This window comes from Corvus cornix, chromosome Z (genome assembly GCF_000738735.6).
Source record: "Corvus cornix cornix isolate S_Up_H32 chromosome Z, ASM73873v5, whole genome shotgun sequence".
Taxonomy (NCBI): domain Eukaryota; kingdom Metazoa; phylum Chordata; class Aves; order Passeriformes; family Corvidae; genus Corvus; species Corvus cornix.
The window spans coordinates 68,615,609-68,636,980 of NC_046357.1; the positions used below are offsets into that span (position 1 = coordinate 68,615,609).

A 21,372-nucleotide genomic window follows, 5' to 3' on the forward strand; every position below is an offset into this window, starting at 1 on the left:
AGCACTCTCAATTTAAAATATTCTTTAAAAAAATCACCTTTCCCAGTTCTCTATTTTAGGATGGCAGTGTTTATTCTGAGAGGAGCTACCACCAACACTGTTTGTAAACGTGAAGCAGGCCTGGTTCTTATGCTTTGAGAAACTGATCTCTGAAAATCAAAGTATGGCTGGACCCTGAAGAACTGATGCACCCAATCAATTTAAGAAAAAAAAAAAAAAGGTTCCATTGCCTCCAACTATGCTTCAGAGATAGCAAAATAGATAATTGATAAATAATTGAATTCTAAGCCTCTTTGTGTAATCATAGCTTTCTATTACAGGAAAAGGAGTCATTTTGGAGGAGATATTTCTATTGTCCCTGATGGTTCACATCAGAAAGTTAAGACTCCTAGCCTTTTGCAGCAAAATCAGTGAAAATGTTACCTTAAAAATCCATTTTCGACATTACTTTCAACGTTTCTCATGACCGTTCTTCTTTGTTCCATACTATTACTTTGTATTTATGTGTCTTTATTCTTTAAAAACATCACTTGTGAATGCATTGTTTGTTTACCTCTAATCATCAAACAAACCAAACTAAGCCACTTCTGACTAAGAAAAAAAGGAAAATACATGTAAATTATAGTGACAGTTGATGACAGTGACAACTGTTCTGACGTCAGAAAATTCAGTTTACTCTTAGACTAAATATCACTTCCAGCTGCGCTGTGTTAGCTTGCATGCCTCATAGTTGGCAATTATGGATATTCACGATGCTCTTTGGAGTAAGATTAGTTTTCTTGTCTGTGTATCAACTCCCCACAGTTTGGCATCCAGTAATTTAACACTTTTCACTGAAAGCATTCAGCAGATACAAGATAGGTGATTAGCTGTTTGTTTTAAAGAAAGTACAGCTCTGTACAGTTAATTATATTTTCTGCTATTATGTTATCTGAGGGGAGAAAAAAAAGATCTGTTTAGAAAAAAACCCCAAGTCCTCCCCACATTACTATTAACATCACAAATAACTCACAATGTTGTAGTGATAAAATACATGTACTAGACGTGTTTTAATTTTGAAAGATTGGGAAGTAAAAATACCCTATACTTCTCCTAATATGTGCTGGTTTTGGTGGGATGGAATTAATTTTATTCAGTGTCAGGTACAGGGATGTGTTTGGATTTGTTCTGAATACAGAGTTGATAATACAAGATGTTTTTATTGTTGCTGAGCAGGGACTGCACAGAGCCAAGGCCTTTCCTGTTTTTCACATGGCCATGCTGGTGAGGACACTGGGGCTGCCTGGGAGGCTGGGAGGGGACACAGCTGGGACAGGTGACCCCAAACTGACCAAAGGGATATTCCAGACCTTGTGGCATCAGGCTCAGTGTATAAAGTGTGGGGGAAGAAGGAGGAAAGGGGGGACATTTGGAGTGATGGGGTTCGTCCTCCCAAGTCACCACAATGGTGTGGAATGGCACTGAACAGCACCCACAGAACCAAAGGTTCCATTGCTCAAAAACGCCAGTGCCATCTGAATTTTGCTTACAACTTCTGACACAATGCCCTAACCACTCCACTTGCTCTCATCTGGTTTATAGCCTTCACAACTTGTGTTTTTTCTTAATTTAAAATACTTCAGTGACTACTCTTAATTTGTTGTACACAGTGACTTCAGCAGAGACTAAACCAGAACTTCTTTGTAGCTTCTTAAGCACATTAGAACTCATGTAATGGCCAGATGATCCTATTCCTCTTTTTCCTCCAACCTTTGAATCTTGATACTAAAGACTGACAGGGCTAGTGGTTACCAGCTAGTTTTGAAATACTGCAGGTTTAGTTTTATTTCATTTTGATATCTTACATACCTCCAGTCTTACCCACACAAATCAATGCAATTCTTACAACCTTATTATTAGAATGGAAAACAATAAAACATAATCCAGTCAGTTTGACTCATCTCTTTAAAGGGAGTGGAAAAAAATATCCTTCAAAAATACACAGAAACCTTTTATAACATTTTGAAAGTTGAGTATTAAGACTGCTGAACATATTAACAGATGTTTGAGAGAGCTTATTTCTCAGACACTACAGAAAACGACTTATAGCTGCTTGAATATGGATGTGCTTTAGGAAACACAAAGTAAGTAGATGTTAATCAACAATCCCCTCTTCTCCTGTACTGTGCAGAAAAAAAAGACTCAGCAGAACAAAGTGAAGGTGTTGTCACAAGAGTCTGTTTCTTGCTAAATATAGCCGACTGGACCACATACAGTTATAAGGATAGGTTTTCATAATATATCAAAACCACTGTATGCATTTCCAAAATAACAAAAATAAAAGCCCGAAACACCTTTTACAGTGGATCAAACACCCAAAAGGGCAAAGCTGTGAATGCTGGTAACACTAACATCTCTTAGAATAATTGGTAATACAGGATCAATTACTGTAACTAAATTTACTGTCAGCCTTTTAAAGGGAAGATCTGCTTTACTGTGTCATGTCATTAGCTGCTGCAAAAGTGCTAATGAGAGGAAGCTTTCTGCTATCAATCATAACTCACAAACTTATGATTTCCAATGCATGATTTCCAAAAAAAGGCTTTAAGAGATGGCAGAAATATTTATAGACACTTCAAATGAAGAATTTAAAAATATTTTATTCTATGTACTCAACTAAAGAACCGGTTGAGAGAAGTACATTCAAAACATGCCATCATCTATTAAATGTGCAGCTCCCTCACAGCCCACTTTACCTAGAAGAACTTATTTTTCTAGTTTCATATAAGCAAAAAAGGCTAAGTACAGCAGCTTCTGTTTCTATTCTGGAACTATTATTCATGTAGCGTGGATCACCTCCCTCAGTGATATATAATGACTTTTTATCCCCAATACAACAGCCTAGTGATACACAAAAATGCAGGTAAAAGAAAAAAGAAAATAAAAACTGCAGTTAAAAAAACCCCCAAAAAAACCAGTGACTACATTTTTCACCAATGCAATGAGTTATCTAACACAGTGTTCTAGTACATTAACATTTTCTACTGTTTTCAATGAGAGGCCATAAATATGCAGAACTTGCTATTCATTTTGCTAACGATCATAATTTAGATGACTGACAAGGCTATCCACAAGAATGAGTCAGCAACAGAACCAAAGCACTCTGCTATTCCTGCAAAATAGCAATTCTGATGTTGCTGCCTTATTCTTTTTCAAAGGCAAAACTGTGGTTTTTACATAAATCAGACAGAAATATTAAAATTATTTTAAACATAATTATTTTGAACAGGGGAAAAGCAATATTGTATGTATATACACTCGAATATTGTGGCTCTGAGGCTTTATACTGTACTTTGGATTTTTTTTTTTTTTTTTTGGTCAAGAAAATCCAGTTATGTCCTTACCATAGTTCAGAGCTTCTGGAGCAGTCCACTTGATAGGAATCTGCTTTAGGCCTGATGATGAGTACACGCCATCATCCTCTTGCCGGGACATCCCAAAATCGCTTATTTTCAAAATGTTGCTTTCACCTACCAAGCAGTTCCTTGCAGCCAGGTCTCTAATTAAAAAAAGAAATAAACACCGACATTTTTACAGGTTTGAAAGTACTTGGAAATCATTCAAACTGACTGAGCCCCTCAGCCAAGATGGTGGTGCCTCTCAGAGGCTTATTTACAAAAGGGTAAAAAAACACTTCACAGCAGTTGTCGGGAAACAGAAGCGAGGGAAGGGGAAGAAACGTCAGAAATAATCCTATGAAAAAGTTAGGGGAGGAGATGCTGGAGATGCTCCAAGATTCCCCTGCAGTCCACAGAGAGGAGCCACAGTGGAGCAGGGGAGGAGTGTGAGGTGGAAGGAGAAGCACAGAGGAGCTGTTATGGACTGACCAGAATCTCCATTCCCACTCACACTTCAGAGGAGGAGGTGAAGGATTCCAGAGTGAAGGAGTGCCTCAGAAGAAGGGAAGGGGAAAAGGTATTTCAGTCTTATTTCTCACCATCCAACTTTATTTTAATTTGCAATACATTACATTCACGTTAAAAACAAATTCAGTCTGTTTTGCTATGATGGCAATTGGTAGGTGATTTCCTTGTCTTTATCTTGACCTACAAGTTCTTCTGTCTTATTTACCTCCCTGTCCTGTTGAGAGGGGGAGTGAGAAAGTATCTGCATGGGTGTCTGGCAGCCAGGCAAAGTTAACTCATCACAACTGCCCTCAGTGGTCACAGAAATAAACCACAGATTAATGAATCAGATCCTATGTAAAATGAAACAGAATTTGAAGAAATGTCCTGAAATGTGTTCAGGATGTGTTTCAGTGAGAAACCTGAGAAATGGCTTCATCTTCTCTCTGCCTGTTAGAGTTTCTATTAAAAGTTAAAAGTTACTCAGCACAGAAAAGGAATTTTGTTTCAGTGATGGATGAGAAGCTCAGAAGTCAACTCCCTCCCTTCATCTCAAACTTCTTTTTCTTTTTTAGATTAGGAGACATTATGCAGTAACACTTGATAGAAGACCTACTGTGGCTTCTCTAGATGCTAATAATATATTATAAACATACTATACGTATATTAACGAGGGTCCTTGGCCACCCCGGGGAACACAAACCAACCAATGGGAAATGGGACTGACCAGGGGCAGGGAAACCCCGTGCCTCCCCCCCCGGGCCCATCTCCCAGGGCTCCATGGCAGGGGAGGAGACCCCAACAAATAATATATTATAAACATACTATACGTATATTAAATGTCAGTGTTCTACAGCTTATTAAAATACAACATAATAAAATACATAGTATTATTCCCATCATTATAAAATAGAAGAAATTTTTAAATGGGGAGATATGTTAAGCAAGGGGATTAATTCTATACCATTAGGAGCATCATGGGCAAAATATTTTTAAACGAAACTTGCTGTGTTTTTGTTTAGCTTAAATAGCTAATATGCCCACAAATGGCTTGCCTTGCATGAATATTCCAGAAAAACTACATTAACTTTGATGTTTTGAATTGGAGCTGTAGCATAGTTTTGAAGTGAATCCCCTGAGCACTTAATGCACATTCATTGGTTTTTGAAGAATGAATTTGGTGCATGCAAACTACATTGCTCTTGGAAGAAACTAACTTAGAATTCTGCCCATGATTTGCACAAAATTTGTTTCTACAGCTACAGAATTTTGTTTCTATGGAATTTTTTTCTACAGCTAATGCAGAAAGAAAGGTCTGAACCAGTGGCAAACAGCTTCTAACATTACCCATGGTGGGGACATTAATGACAAAGGACTGAACTATATTTAACCCAAAGTAAAAGTCTAGAGCCATATTTAAGGATGCTGAAGCTCATACATCCACTTTGATCAGCTCATCCATATTGATATTGGGCTATGTTATTCGATATGTAGACAGAGCCTAGGTATCACCCTAAATATTATAACTTGATTTAAGAATTTTAACATATTTGACTCACACAACTTTTCTGCCACTAAGAACATTTATAGTTCTAGAGCTTGAGTGATATAAATGAAGTTATTCTTGTGGTTTGAGAAGATGAACCATTAAAAAACAAATCTGAACTCACAGGCACCAGCTGAAGATGTGCACAAATGCATAAAATAGCTCAGTCTGCACTGTGTTATGTAGTTTGATGTTAGCATGTGGTATTGTTATATACAGCTATATTGGTTAAAGCAAGTAAGCTGCAAAACAAAATCAAATTGTTATTGCTTATACTCAAGTATGCAATAAGTATCGCCACAGAACCTCAAGAATTTATGGCTTAGGTTCCAATCATACTTCAGTTATTAGTTTTTTTATTGTTTTACTCAATATAGTCTAGATTTTGCAACTGATACACATAAGGAGTGGAAAAAGTAATGAGGTTGTACCTCAAAGAAAATTTACAATTAACTGAAATCACAGGCATCTCCCCACCTGAAGTCTGACCTAGTATTTGAACATCTTGAGTCAGTTTAAGAAAAACCTATATACTGAGCTGCCTCAGGTTTATTCCTCATGCATAAGTCTGATTATTAGGGGAAGCAGATTGTAAAGAATATGCACAGTATGGTGCTTATAAACAAAGACTACACTCAGTTTGCATAATTTTTGTCAGTTTTGTATTTATGACTTTTCTTTTTCATTCAGAATCATCTAGAGAAAAAGCTTTTCATCCCTACTGAAAATTGACTAAAACACTTTCATGAAAATCAACTGGTATTTGTGGAAGTTGGTAAAGATTGTGACACTCTGTTCAGGATATATGTAAATTAATGCTACAAAGAGCAAATAAAATGTTGGCACATTATGAGTCTCACTGTATTAATACCTTTTTCTGTTTTTAGCTAAAACTCTCCCATTTTTGATGCTATAAGACTCTGTATTACTTTCAATACATCATTTGTGTTAATAAAGTCTTGTGAGCACTTCATATATTTACTTCTGACACAAATTTGCCTTTTTCCATCTTCATGTATATTATAGGTGCTTTCCCACACTTATTTAGAAAACACTTTAGATGTGATACTTTCATTCCTCAGGCATACAAGTGTCCCAAAATTAGATTATCTTGTTAATATTTCTACTGTCAGTGTACATGTTTCATGTCCTCAGTGATTTGCTGCTTAATTTTACAGATGATTTTTATACATATTTGCATGCTTAAAAGCATTTTTAAAAACAGTTACACTGAAAGCTATAGGTACCTCAACTTTTCGGATTTTTTTTACTATTATTCCGAGGGTTTGGTTAAGATTTTTCTGTATTTTTCAAATAAATTCTTCACTGTTTCTTATTATGTCTGACAGCTTCCTTTAAAAGGATGTTCTTATTTTTCAGTCTAGACACAAGAGAAAACACCAAAGATGCTTTTGGTCAATGTGATTTATTACAGAATTTATAGCCAGAATCTGGAAACAAAATGGCATCAGCAACTATTACTCCCATTGCTTTAAAATAATAAATCATGACATTCATTTTATTCCAGTTTCCATGATTCTAATTAATTTCTATTTTCTACAGATATGAGTTCTAGTATAATAGTGTTAAGGGGCTTATAAAGACCCTTTACTTCCTAACCTTTCATATGAAATACACACAATGGAGTTTCACCTCATATGTAAGATAAACAACATGAGTTAGGGGAAACATGAAAATGTAAATACAGAGGTCTGGTGACCAAAATTAACTGTGAGACGTCAATATTAAAGATAACATCAGTGTTAAATATTTATAGTAAATCACGACTCTTTCTACATGGACATTAAAAAACCAAACCAAATCAAACAAGTAAACAATAAAGCCCTGAAAAATAATGACAAAACCCCCACACACCAACCCCTAAACAAAAAACTGCACCAAAATCAACTACATTCTATTTGTCCTCTTCCCCCTGAAGAACCAGTATGGTCTATTTGCTTTCTCTTCCTTCTCCCTAATGTTCCCTAGAGCCAACATCCTGAATAAAAAGAGAGACAATTGCATAAAATTAGGTGTATCTGTTTGGAATTTTCTTTTTTTCTCATAAAGCATTTGTTATTTAAAGCAGTAATTCCACAAAATCAGTATTTATCCTTAACACAGTAAGCAAGAAAATATTCTTTATTTATATTGTGAAAGATCTACAAATTGGGCACAAATTACATTGAGGTGCTACAGAGGAAGTTCCTTAGCAAAAGAAAAACTGATTCTCACTATTTAATAACAATATTACGTAAGTTCCTAGTACTGCTGGAAACAAAGTGCCTTCCCCCCAGCTACTAACAAGTAAGAACTAGTATGTAATTTGGAAATTTCCTTTTTAAGCACTGCTCTGCAGCCCCTATAAATACAAACAGGACATCTCCTAGGGATCTCTAATATGGTTTGAATATGCTGAAACTGTAAGAGAGAGTTTGTAGGACTTTTGCTAAAAATTCAACAGCCAGTGAAAGGAGGAAGTGGAGGCAATTTCTCTGTGCTGGGAGTTGTTACCACTTGGATTCACGTCTGTCAGTCAGGACGTAAACCTACTAAACCTTTCTCTAAGGACATTCTTACACTCCCTCCACACTCCAAAGGAACTACAGAGCAACTACTACCTAGCATTGGAATGGAATTCCGTGAGTCAAAGCAAATCAAAACGAGAGTAAACTCCCCATTACTAAATCAGCAGCACAGACTGCCTCACTGAACTAATTAGTTATTTTATATTCCATCCCTGGATTGTGCAGTTAAAATACTCTTAGGTGATAAAAGCAAGTAATTAATTAGTGAACAGGACCATTTTATCTCCTCTGCACGTTAAATTCAATGAAAATAGTCTACTCCCTAAACACAACAAAAAGGGGAGGGAAGTGGAACTACAAGATAAATTATTGGGGTTTTTGTGGACTGTAAGATACTACCCTAACCTTCAAACACCTGATGTAATTTTTCAGTGGTGCCCAAATCAAAACACACATATTTCAGAACTTTCTTGATATGCGTATGCAAATTTTGCTATATGTGGAGAGTACAACAAATAATATGTGCCTAGTAACAGACTGCGAAAATATTAGAGGGTCAGAAGAAGACCCTTTCATGTGTTCTGTGTTTTCTTTCCCCTTTTTACTTTGATTTAATTGTTTCTTCACATTATTTTAGCTATTATGAACACCAATGGAGCCATATTAACTACAATGCTAATAATTTCTCTCAGTTCCTCATATAATGCAAGCCCATCTTCATCTCCACAGTTGAACAGTGCAGGCAAACCAGAGAAACTCCAAGTTGGATGCAGTAGTGATTTCTCAATAATGTCAGGTGCTCTGCTTGCTATCCACAGTTTTGGATATTGCTCAGTTCTTCTTAACTATAAAATAAGCAACTATTCCCACCTCACAGCATTAGTGACATTCAATTACTCTTTCTAAAGCACTTTTCAGTTTTCAGATGAAGGACTTTAAATTTTTGCAAAAGGAACTCAAAAGATAAAAAGTAACAAAACAACCCCCACAAAATTGTATTCAGTAGCTGAACACGACTGCCAACTTATTGTCTGCCATCCAGATATGACTCAAGGGACTGTACAGATCTACTGACACATTAGGAAACTTTTATCTTGAGTTTTATTTTGGTAGGCTACTGTGTGCCCTTTATTTTCCTAGCAGGGCAAGTTTTCTGTACCAGCAATTTTGAAAGAGATAAAGAAGGCAATAGTAGACAATGAGCATTTTCTGAGAAGAATCAAAGCAGTAGACTATGAAGATGGAAATGAAGCAATAAATTGCTGCATCATCTATTCCTCCCTCTTTTTCCTATTTCAGAGGTTGTCTTCACAATGCCTGCTCCTGGAACAGAAACATTCCCATCAGCAGCATCTAAATGGTTTTTATCTGCATTGTTTCTCAACTGTTTTAGAACTTAATAGTTATTACTTGTATTCTTCTGAACAGTTATTTTGATGAAAATGGCATCATAGTCATTTTAGTCTATAATAGTCCTCTATGCATTGACATCCCTGTAGATTTTTATAACCCATTTTTCCTGTGCACTGCTGATTACATGTAATATGCTGAACAAAATGTCTAATTATTTTTTTCCCCCCCTTGTGCTGTATCTTGAAACAAAGGTTTGCAATCCAATTTCTTCTGCGTGCCCATTTTAATGAAAAACTAAGGGTCTGGACAGTCATTGGAGAGGAAGATAGGCAACTTCATGAGGAACCTACAATATTAGAGCAACTGGAAAATGAAAAATACCTTCTGGAAATCCTTAATGACAGGACAGACAGAGGAATAACACCTCTGCTGGGTTCCAGGCAACCATTCCTAAGCTCTTGGGTTTTGACAGAAACATTACAGGACATAAACACGGGTACATTTAAGAAACGTGTAACATTCTTAATAGTCCTGAAAAATCTCTTTAATATAATGGAATTATAGGGGAAATTAAGTGTCCAAAAAATAATTATCCAAGATGTACCAGAACACAAGTTTACATTTTGTGCTTGATAAAATTACAGTGGACTTAAGTCACAATGTGTTCCATTTCCATAACAAGTCACACAAGTAGACTGTATTACTCATAGGAAGAAAAACACCATTTTCAAGAAGAAATTTTCCCTGTAATATTCACAGAGGCAACTAAAATGAAATACTAGAGCACACAATTGTGCTAACAAGTGCATTTTTATTGTAATATCATGGCTTTATTCAACCTGTGTGGTAACGTAAGACTTGTTACGAGTGTCCACCTTTTTTAGACCAGGAGGATCCCTCAATTTAGTCCTTAATTCTGAATTTAGCTTTGAATTAATCTCTTCCTTATTCTATTCTACAGTATAATGTCAAAATGTAATTGATTTATCTGTACAGATGCATTAAATATTCATTTAACTTGTTTACAAAACTGGAAATATCTGAAGAGGCAGACCAGATATAGTCAAAGACCATATTCCCTTGTCTGTTATATACAAGTAATAGAAAAGCCTGCACGCTGGATTTAAAGAAAATGCCTAAAGCAGAGTTGCTTCTATTGCTGACTTCCTGATGATTAAGGTTTTTAGAAAATAAACTATTGATTCTATTAAACAAAGCATTTCCTAGTGTTAATATCATAATGTATTACGTTTAAATCACTAATAATGCAAAGCAGAGCATAAGAAATTGAAAACCACTGCAAGTGCCCAAGGAACCAAGAAATTCAAAAGCATAGTTATAACATGGGTCACTTTCCCCCCCACCTTTTTCACTAGAATTAAATCAAATAGCACAATAATATGGTATTTGCAGGGTTTTTCAAGTCCTCCTAGTGAAAAAGGAAGAATTTCAAAGTCTTTCTGTCTTCTCAGGCTAGATTTAAGTATTTGCTACAGGTGAATATCAAAGTTCATCTGAGGCAGGTAGCAACTCTACTGCTTTTTCAGCAGCCAGCACCAATAATGTGGTATTCAGCAGCTGTAGTTGAAGTTATCTCTACATGCATTTCAATCACTTAAATTTACTTTTGCTCCTACAGCAGACAGGAATGGATTAAGAGTTTTGAAGTAACAGATAAGCACGGACTGACATTCATGACTTTTCAGTAGAAAAGTATTTTATAGGAACTAGACCCTCAAATACTTTATTAATAAAGGTAAAAAAAAGGTATAGGTAATAGTCAGGCCACAGAGAAATGAACCATCCAGCCTAATAAAGGTAAAAGACACTACATATTCATGAAAATAATACAGAAGTAGTAAGAGAGAAACCAAATAAATTGTCTGATTAGAAATCAGGAGGAAAAGAAAGCAGAGACATAGCAGAATCAAGTAGTGCTAGACAAGAGGATTGTGTTGCAGTCCTAAGATGAGTGGCTAGAAAGTGTAAAAAAAAACCTCCTGAATTTTTAAGAGACAGTCACAAAGAAAGCCAAGAGCAAAGAGAGAAAAGTCAGCCACATTTTAAGGCAATTATTTCTCTGGGGATGTTTCCTGTTTAGGGAGGAAATAATTTAAATGGATGGCCCAGGTAGCATATGCCAGCTAAGCACTCTTAGCAATGGAAACCATTTACAAAGATATACAGTAATAGCCCACAAATTCATAATTTTCCAATCAGAGAAAAAAATTCTAATTTGCACCTGACAGTATCTCTCTACCTTTCATCAAAGATTACCAACAAATGCTTAGTGGCATCTTGAAATATTTTAATATTTTAAAAATAGTCTGTTTTGTCACTATAATAAAAAAACCTTAAAATGAATGAAAATGAAGATGAGTAATCATTTACTAATTGTCCTAGACAGCTAAGTAAGATTTGCAGTTAGTTTACAGAAATACGAAAGAAATTTCATGTGACTAATACATTGTACAGGATTATATATAGAAATTTAGAGGAATAAAATTACCTATTCATTTCCTGTCAATTAACAAGATAGGAAATAACTGAACATCTGTCCTGGTTTTTGTTGCTATTAATTAAAATCCACAATACTTTTCCTACTCAAAAATAAAACTTATATGTGGAAGAAAATATTTTGCCCTTTTTTCATCACAAGAAAAAGAAGAAAGTGATGAAATTTTGATGGAATTACAGTAAGGCACCCAAAGTATGAGATGTTGAAGAAAAAAAGATGACAGTGCTGATTAAGGATCATGATTACATCTCATATTGATAGCAGAAGATGGGACAAGACTTCAACTTTTGGAAACTGGATGAACTCGCATGTTAACTCACATGTTCACCATGGTAAAATTTCACAGCTGGGATGAGTCAAGGAACAGATGTTAATAAGGCCAGGGACTCCAAGTTCAGCACCTACTTAACTCTATCCTTTTTCTTCTATTAAAACCTTACGCTATCCCATGAAATCATCTGTTACAAGAATGTCCTTCCTCTGGAAAATCCAGACTTCTGTGTTTAGAAACAGCCCCTCTACCTCTGGTTGCTCTCTGCAAAAGCATGTTCACTCAGGTAGAGTGTTGACTCCCTATGGATCTGGAGTGTTCTGTGTCCTACAGGGATTCAAAGTTTGTTGGAAATGCAGGAAACACTTTCCTGTGCTTAATCTAAAGACAGGAAAAGAATTAACTATTAGAAAACTACTGCAAAGCCATGGATTTACTGCACCTGGCTGTTATTCTGAAATATTTCCACACAAAAAACTATTCTGCCATTACACTGTAGGAAGACAGGATCCTCTTTGCCATTTAGTTACATTCATTTTAGCATCTAGCATTTAGGCAAAGGTTATAAAATAACCAAAGTTCAGCTAGTCATCTGCTGAATGCTTAAAATCTTCCTACTTAAAGAATTATGGGTAAGAAATTTCTTAGAAGGTAAAAAATTTCTTAGAAGGTGATGTAATATAGGGCAACAAACTGGAGTTGCCTGTTTTCATTCAACAGCTTTGTTAATGATCTGAGGGAAAAGTTAAACAGGAACTTAATTAAATTTCCAGATATTATCAAATTAGGAGCAGCTGCAAGCAACAGTAAGGGCAAATAAATAAAAAGAAAGAAGGAGAGGAGAGAAGGAGAAAGGGAGGGGAAAGAGGGAGAGGGGAGAACAGAGAGAAGGGAGAGGAGATGTATCTGTTGGAAAAAAGATTAGACTTAGCCTGTAAAACAGGAATTATTATATTTTGAAAAATTAAGCCTAAGTACAAACATTCAGTAAAATACAAATACTGCTAGGCAATCACGTAGAAAGAAAAGTGAACCAAAAGAGATATGGATTACAACTAAATACAAGTAATGGAACTAAATTGAGCATCGGAAAATGAAACCTCATTGTCTAATAGATTGTGAGAAATCTAAGAAAATTAAGAAATACTATTTTATTAATGCAGTTACTTAATAAACTAAAACCAGTTCAACAGGTGTACAGACCAGTGTCTGTTTCAAAGGGATGGATTGATTAAGTAAATTAATCCAACTTTTTATTGACTTAAAGTAAACATTAGAGTTGTCAGATGCCCTGAAATCTATTATTATACTATCAGGCATACAGTACACAACAAACAGGTAATGGTCAAAGAGGGAAAGACCCAAAGAATTACTAATTTCCTGGATTGGTGCATTTGTTCATTTTATCATATATGAAAAGGTGACTTTTTTAACCAATCACGTATTTGGGTAAACAACAAAATTTTGAATGCAATTGACACAAACTGCTAATTTCTGTCCAGAAAATGCTACAAGTGTTGCCAGCTGGGTACAGGTAGACTCCCACAAAGTCACAATGAAATAGCTGCTGCTGAGCCTCCTCAGATTTCCATTATATGCAGGTAGAGGCATTTATCTGTGATTGGAGGCAGTCTGGTTTCACATGTCAAATGTGGCCCCACACTGTGTGTAGCAAAGCTATCACACAAATTTTGGCTTCCTCAACAATTTTTTTCCTTCTTTAGCGAGCACCAATTTGTCCTTTGCCCTAACCCAGGCTGGTGTCAGCAGCATGTCAGTGGCACTTCAGAGTCCAGCTCCAGGTTCAGACAACATCTCCTGCAAAGGGCTTGAAACATCGGTAGAGGGGAACTGTGCAGCTCTAAAGAATATGTTAAAACCATCGGAGAAGAATACTGGCCCACTGTCAAATCAAAAAGATTACCAAGCTCTGTATAAGTTACTATAAAATACTCCCCAAAAGGAACTGAAACACTTCAAAACACTTCAGTTTAATAGCTCCTTGATAGCTAAAAGAAGCAGAAACTGCCTGCTTAAGGAAAAAACATGTCTTTATGTTTGACATAGAAAAATCTTGCATAACGTTTACAGGAGTCTAAGAGTTCTGTCTGCCTGACTCTCTCTGAAGGTTATAATGCTCTCCTGTAGTTACAGAGATCCTTACTGACTTACAAATTTAAAAACAACTGGTTTCAATTTACAACTGAAGTCCAGCTGTGTTACAGAAGATTAATAATGTACACGGAAGTTTAATAACCCCTTTGAAAATAAAATGTATTAATAAGAAACCAGGATAGATAAATATATTTGTGACCACAATGCTAATATTTCATACTTGAGTTTTGCCAAAAAAAGACAAGAGCAGATGACCCTGTCATCTCAGTTTTGCTCTCTGTTGCTCTCATGAGGAGGGAGTGGGATATCATGAATCCATGCACGACCCTGAAAGGAGAGTAAGAAACTAGTCCAGATAATATCATACAAGAGAGCGTGGTATGCACAAGCAATAATAGGCAGCAAGGGTGGCTTCCCAGAAGCAGATGAGAAGTCAGAGAGGTCTAAGATACCAAGCAGGAAGGACAGTCAATTAATGTGTTAGTGGATAGGCCTGGAGGTTTTTATAACCAACTAACTACTAATATGCAATATTCAGAGCAGTAAAGTTTAAACCCTTCCTTTTGAGCAGGTATAGCCTTATTGATCTTACTGATCTCCAAAATCGAAATTATTACAAAGCAGAAGCCTTTCAAATCAAGTATATTTACTTATAGCATCCTAACTCCTATAAACAGTTTGGGTTTTTTTAAACAGGGGCTTGGCCCTTATTTCACTCATCTATTTCTATTTCCCAGAAGCCAGGACACTTGATGAAGTATCTGACATCCAGCATTGCCAGGAGCTTTTATGTCAGGCTTAAATGACTCAGCTGAAATCTGCGAACATTTAAATACTGTAACATTGATTCAACAATTCTCACAGCTCCATGTACCCTGATGATCTCCATCTATCTTCCAAACCAGTTAACATGCCAATATGGCCTTCCTTGCTGTTTACTGCCTTGCATAAGGGATTTTGAAATAGCCTTTGACAAAGAGTAACTCCTTATCTGAGGCAAAACTCGCAGAGATATAAAAATGTTTCATAAAAGCGTATCCATGCACTACAATTCTGCTGAACGAGGAGGAAAGAGGCTGAGAACAACAGAACAATGACAAAAAGAGAACAAAACATGCACTTAGCTTTCTGTGTGTTTTATTTTACTCATCCTCAGCAAGAGTGATTCCTTTCAGACAGTTTAAATTTGATCAAAATATTTTTTGTGAGCAGTACCTATTGGAACTGAATTTACTTTCACCTGAGCTGAACAGGCATAATTTCTCGTAAGTTTCTCTTAGCTTTATGGGAAAAATGTCCTGATTTTCCAAAAAGAGCTTGAAAACAGCCTTTTCTTTATTATTTGATATGTAGAACTATATGCCATAATGTTTTCAGTTCCAGAAACTTTAAAACCAAGTTATTTCACGAATACACACTAAAACCCATCCCACATCCTTCTTCCATCTGTTTTTCACTATGTACACAGCCATAGCACAATGTTGAATGTGATACATCAGTGATAAAACTACAGCACTGTGAAGCTCGGAGCACTGTGAAGCACTTCTGAAAAACCTCCTGAGGCAGTGGTAAAATACAGGGCAAGGTATATCATCATTAGTGCTATCTGAAAAAGTAGTGGATAAACATTTTGTCAAATCGACAAAATAGGCATAACCTAGTAAGCATACATACATATATATTTATATGTGTGTGTGTATGTATGTGTATAAAACTCAGATAAGGGAAATAAGTTTATCTTCTTCAGGAAAACAATTTGCGAATTTATTATTTGTTACCATATACAGCCTAAAAAAATTTTATTAAATTAAAGTTGTTTCCTATCTGAGATAATTGTGGTACATTCCTCTTTGGAATGTCAATAATTAGTATCAGGAAACCAATAAAAAACTGAACCAATACATTATATCTTAGATGTACACTACATCTTTTTCCTTTTCAAAAACACTGATTAGAATTTTCTGCTGTAAGAAAGAAACCAGGAAAAGTTCTACACCCTAAAGAAAAGAAATCAGTGCATGAAAACATGTTTTAGCTTCCCTAAACAAACACTGACACACCCTGTGGTCAATGATTTGTGCTCAAAGAGCCACTCTAAACCTCACTTCTGAAGCAACTGCTGTAGTTGACTGCATTCTCCCCCTTCCCCCCCTCCCTTATTATTCTGCTTTTGTCTTGTACGATCATCTAATTAGTTGTTAATCATCGACTAATACCTCCTTTGCCCACTGCACAAATGGAATCCTGCAGCCCATCTTTCTTAGAAAGAAATTACATTTCACCCACTATTCTCCACTGCGACAGGGCTATGAGAGTAGAGAAAATGTTATTTACACTACCCAGACTTCATGGTCAGCACAATAGCTTCCACAAACACTAACTGCATGTTATCTTTATCTTAGTTTCAGTATCGTGTACTTTCATTTTTTACTTCTTGCTTCTTAATTAGAGAGAGCCTGGTGCCCTCATGCAGTGAGTAGATTTATTATTCTAAAAATACGTTACTCAAGTTATTTTACTGAATAATACTTATAAATTCCTAGTATTTATCAACAAGAAAGTGATATTGCAGTAAACAAAAACAAATACAGAGCAATAATTTTACACTTAAAATGCTACTGTTTGTTAAACAGAATGAGAGAGTCTAAGAAAATCTGCTTCCATTTCTTTCAGCCTTATTTTCTTTATTCCTTGCAAAGCCTACTCTTTTTTTAGGAGCGAGCATTCTGTATCACATGAGGAAAATACGGACTAATTCAACCCCACAGGGGAAAGAAATAAATATTTTTCATACTATGCAACTTCTGTGACAAGAAAAAAATCTAAATCCCCTCCTCTGAAATTTCTTACTAATTGTTTACAACCTAAGCATTAATTCTGATATAAGCCTTTTTATAATCACCTTTTGATACTTAATGTTTCTCCCCACCATCTATAAAATACTCAGTTTTCTAATAACTTAATTTTGATTTTACATAAAACAACTGCCCCCTAAGAATAAAACGGACACACTTCTAAAAGAAGAGATCATGTAACTATATGCATCATAGACAACATTTTATTACAGTATCTCACAATATTTTGAAATTTGTGATGTTCTTTTGGATTCTCTGATGATTTCTGGAACCCAAACAGGAATTCAGCATGGCAGAAAGACCAGACCATTATCTGAGATTTCAGGGAACAGATTCATTGCTATTTACTTAAACATGTAAGAGCAGAAACATCAGCTAGCAAGTAATGCAACCATACTTTACCTATGCAATAACAAGAACAAAAATATTTCCTTCTTAAAAAATCTTCCTTTTGCGTATTTTTTTCCCTCACTCATGTCTTACCCAGTTGTGCAGTAAAATCTGGAGGGGCAGGGACAATGCAAAGGAAAGGTGTGAAATCTCAGAATGAGAAGCCCTGGACTATCAGAAGATAAAGGAAGTTTAAAAAGTCGGTTTAGGGTCATTTTCTTACAAAATATTATCCTTAAAATGGCACATTCTGTCCCTTTATATGTGTATTCAACCAATGCTCCTTAGTGAGGATTTTTCATGCTCTTCCTTGTGAGACTGAGACCTCAGGTCACATATAAGTTAAACATAAACACATGAAACACTCAATGTTCCTTAAAAATACAACAGCCAGCTGACCAGAATGAAGAATCTACCTTCTAATGGTAAATATCCAACCTCTAATTGCTAACTGATGGATGAGATGTAGCAAATAGAAAGCAAAAATAGAACCCATTATACAATTCTAGCTATTGCACAAAGTAATGGATTTTCAGCTTCCCTTGTGTTATCAGTTATCAGTGAATTCTATCACCACATATATCTGTATTAATATAGCTTACTGACAATATTGACACTGCATTTTTTAAAATACCTAGGTCTACAAAATAATTCTGCATTAACGTGCCAACCAATTTAACTATTACTATCTTTAGTTTAACTCTACATGACATTTTAAAGCATCATCCAAGAAAAACTGAAATACTGAAAGCTCAGATGTCTGAAATAATTGGATACTTTCTCCATTTTATGAAGAACACATAAAAGATTATATTTAAGCACATATTGAATAGGGACCACTAGGGAAACTTTGCAATAAAACGAAAATATCAACCTTATTGAAGCTTTTAACAGACGCTTCAAAGCATTAATATAAAGAACTATGTTTGACTTATCATACTGGATTATCCCTGATGCCATTCAGCTGATATACAGGCTGTGTTCTCTTTAGACATAAAATGGAACCTAAAGGAAATGTCAATTAGGCAAAAATAAAGATGAAATGTAACTGTCTTTTCAAAAGAAAATACAAACATGGAAAGAAAAAGGTAATTTCCCTTTATTTATTTTATATGAAGAAACTTCGATTTGCCATTCTAAGCTAAGGAACAGCATAATCTAATATCCTATACTAAACTGGCCTCTGGGAACATTAATTATTAATATTAGCCTCAGAACAACCACAGTTGAACGAGAACTTTCTTTTCCACTAGTATGAATAGATGCCTTATAATTTAATATTTTAAAAGAAGAGTAGCAAGTGGTAGAGATATTAAGTACTGGAAAATCCCCGTGGCAAACAAAACCTGTCCTAATAGCAGTTGAATAAAGTACCATGTTATTCCTAAAGAGGCAAAAAAAAAAAGCGAAAAGAAAAGCAAACAAAAAAGCACCAGAACTTCCATTTCTATCATTAATGTAATAATCATTACATTAATGTAATACTTTGTGCAGTCTACTGCATGTTTATTTAATACAGTAACATGAAAAAGCCACAATTGAAATATGTATTTCCTACACACTGTGACCACTAACTCCTCTGGTAACGGGACTACTTCGACCACAAATCGGGAATATATGAAAGACACCACAGTCTTATGGAGACAGAATGACACATAGAGGTTTAGAGTAAACAAAAACTTTTTCAGACCTTCCTTATATCACACTCTGGCCATTCAAACCCACACATCTATTACTCTAATTACAAGCCTTATGCAGCCATGGCAAAGCTCAATCTGTGATGCCTAGTTTGCTTTTAATACAGCCTGGGGTGAATTTCAAATAAAGCACACAAGGGGAAGCAGTATCAACCAGTACAACAAATGCACAGCATCCACAAGGAAAAAACTGTATTTCTCCTCCTTTTAAATTCTTTGTTACCACCAGCCATGTCAAAATTCAATAGCTTAGGGAAACAGATAAAAGATTGGAAGAAAGTTCAATTTTTATTCAAAAGCAACTCTTCACCATAGTTCACAGCCACTTCCATTACAGCACACTTCAAATTCAATATTCACTCTAATTTATTATAATGTGTTTAAACTATACAATATTCATGGCCTTGCATATTCATGTTTACTGGGGTTTTTTCCTTAATACTTTCAGATCAGATTCATAGAAGCTCACTAAAGAAAAAAATAATCATGCTGCTCAAATAAGACCTTGGACAACCAGAAGTACTGATTCAGAACTGATCCAACTTTAATTGCAAACATATTTCTCTAGGATCAAACCACACTCACCAATGTGGCAGCAGGAAAAAAAAAAAAAAAGGATGGAGGGAATCTCTTGAAAATCACTTCTTAAAAGCTAAAACCTGGTATATAATACTCTATTCCTATATGGCAAGCTGAGTGAAATGTAGCATTGTTCACCTGCCTCTCCTGGATGACAGCAGCTGGAGTGCACCATATTAGCTATTTTAGGGTTGGAAACATCTCATTTTGAAGAAACAAGGTAGTGTGAAAATGATGACGAATAATTTCCTGCTGCATTTGAAAGCAGTGACACATTTGTCTTGATCAATACTATGGTGTGAAATGCAGTTTTAATAGCCACTGATGAAAAAAGGATCATGGCAGACCAAGTACCCCAACAGCACCCATGCAGAGCTGGCATTAGTGTGATGAAAGGGGAGAAGCACCACTGTTTTGGAAACAACGAATTTATTTTCTTTCTTTGTTTAGCAACAAAGAAAAGCTGGGAGTCCCAAGAGCAGCTCTCTGAACTCAGGTTTCTTTGGAAAGAGTTGGCAGACAGATCCTCACTTACTCCACAACAGAACTGGGAGAATTAGTACCACTTATGACCAACAGAACAAATAAAAAATAATAATGTGTGTAAAACTGGCAGTGCTGTAATTGCACAGTATCTTTATAATCTAATAAAGTCAGTGGAAATACTCGTTTTGGTGGAAAAAACCTTTCCAGTTAAGAGGCAACAGAGGAGGTTGTATCAGGCATGTCCATATTAAGAAATAAAACCTCAACACACAGTAATGCGCCAATCAAATTCAAAGTTTGACTAAAAATTATTTTACAGGTGTGGCAGAGTAAATTTTTGTGGCTTTTTTTAAGAACTAACACTATATCTATATAAAGTGGCCTGCAGAAAGTAATAGTTCTTCATGTAAGTTTCCATTTGTGTTTTTAGCTTTAAACAGAATGGGAGTATTTCTAACATTCATATTGGAAAAAAAATGCTTTGAAACATCATTTTATATAAAGCAGAGACATCACCTTATAAAAAAGGATCAAAACTATGATAATTCACTACATTTATGGGGTGTTTCAACTGTACCACTGACAATAATTCTCTGAAAGATATATTCATTGAAGCACGATCAACAGATATTATCAACACAATAGTACATATTTTCTCATTCAGTCATAAATAAATTTTCTGTGAAAGAAAGCTATAGAAATGGAATCTCACATCATCACTTCATTTTATACATGTAATTCTGAAGGAATTGTAAAAAGATAATTAATAATGGCAAATTAATCCTTGCTCTAAACCTTGGAGAGTTCAGGTGGTTTACTGCCAAAATGACTTTCTTTCATATGACTTTTTTTCAAATGACTTTTCTTCCTAAGTCATACACTAGGGGAGAAAATTAGAGAAACTGCAATAAAGGCCTCAGGTATTGCAACTGGCCAGGAGGAAAAGCGATATTCAGAGAAACACGTTGTGCTCAAGGAGCCCAAGCTACTGCATAACAGAACCAAACCAGTTGTTCCACAGAGCACGGGGTCCTGTGGAACCTCCCAAGGGCATGCACTGACAAGTATTTGGCTACTGTCTTCCATGGGATTTAGGTAGACAAATCAAGCAGAGAGGTTGTTCCCCCTTCTTAGGAAGGAGACCTGTTCC

At 35.6% G+C, this 21,372-nt stretch overlaps 1 protein-coding gene across 3 annotated transcripts in view; it reads right to left on the reverse strand.

Moving 5' to 3' along the window:
* FER (FER tyrosine kinase) overlaps window positions 1-21,372 on the reverse strand; it is a 162,037-nt gene that overhangs the window by 12,049 nt on the left and 128,616 nt on the right. For all 3 annotated transcript variants that reach the window (XM_039567680.1, XM_039567681.1, XM_010405726.4), the window contains exon 18: window positions 3,384-3,538. In XM_039567680.1, coding sequence (XP_039423614.1) covers window positions 3,384-3,538 — 155 coding nt within the window. The remainder of the gene's footprint in view (window positions 1-3,383; window positions 3,539-21,372) is intronic.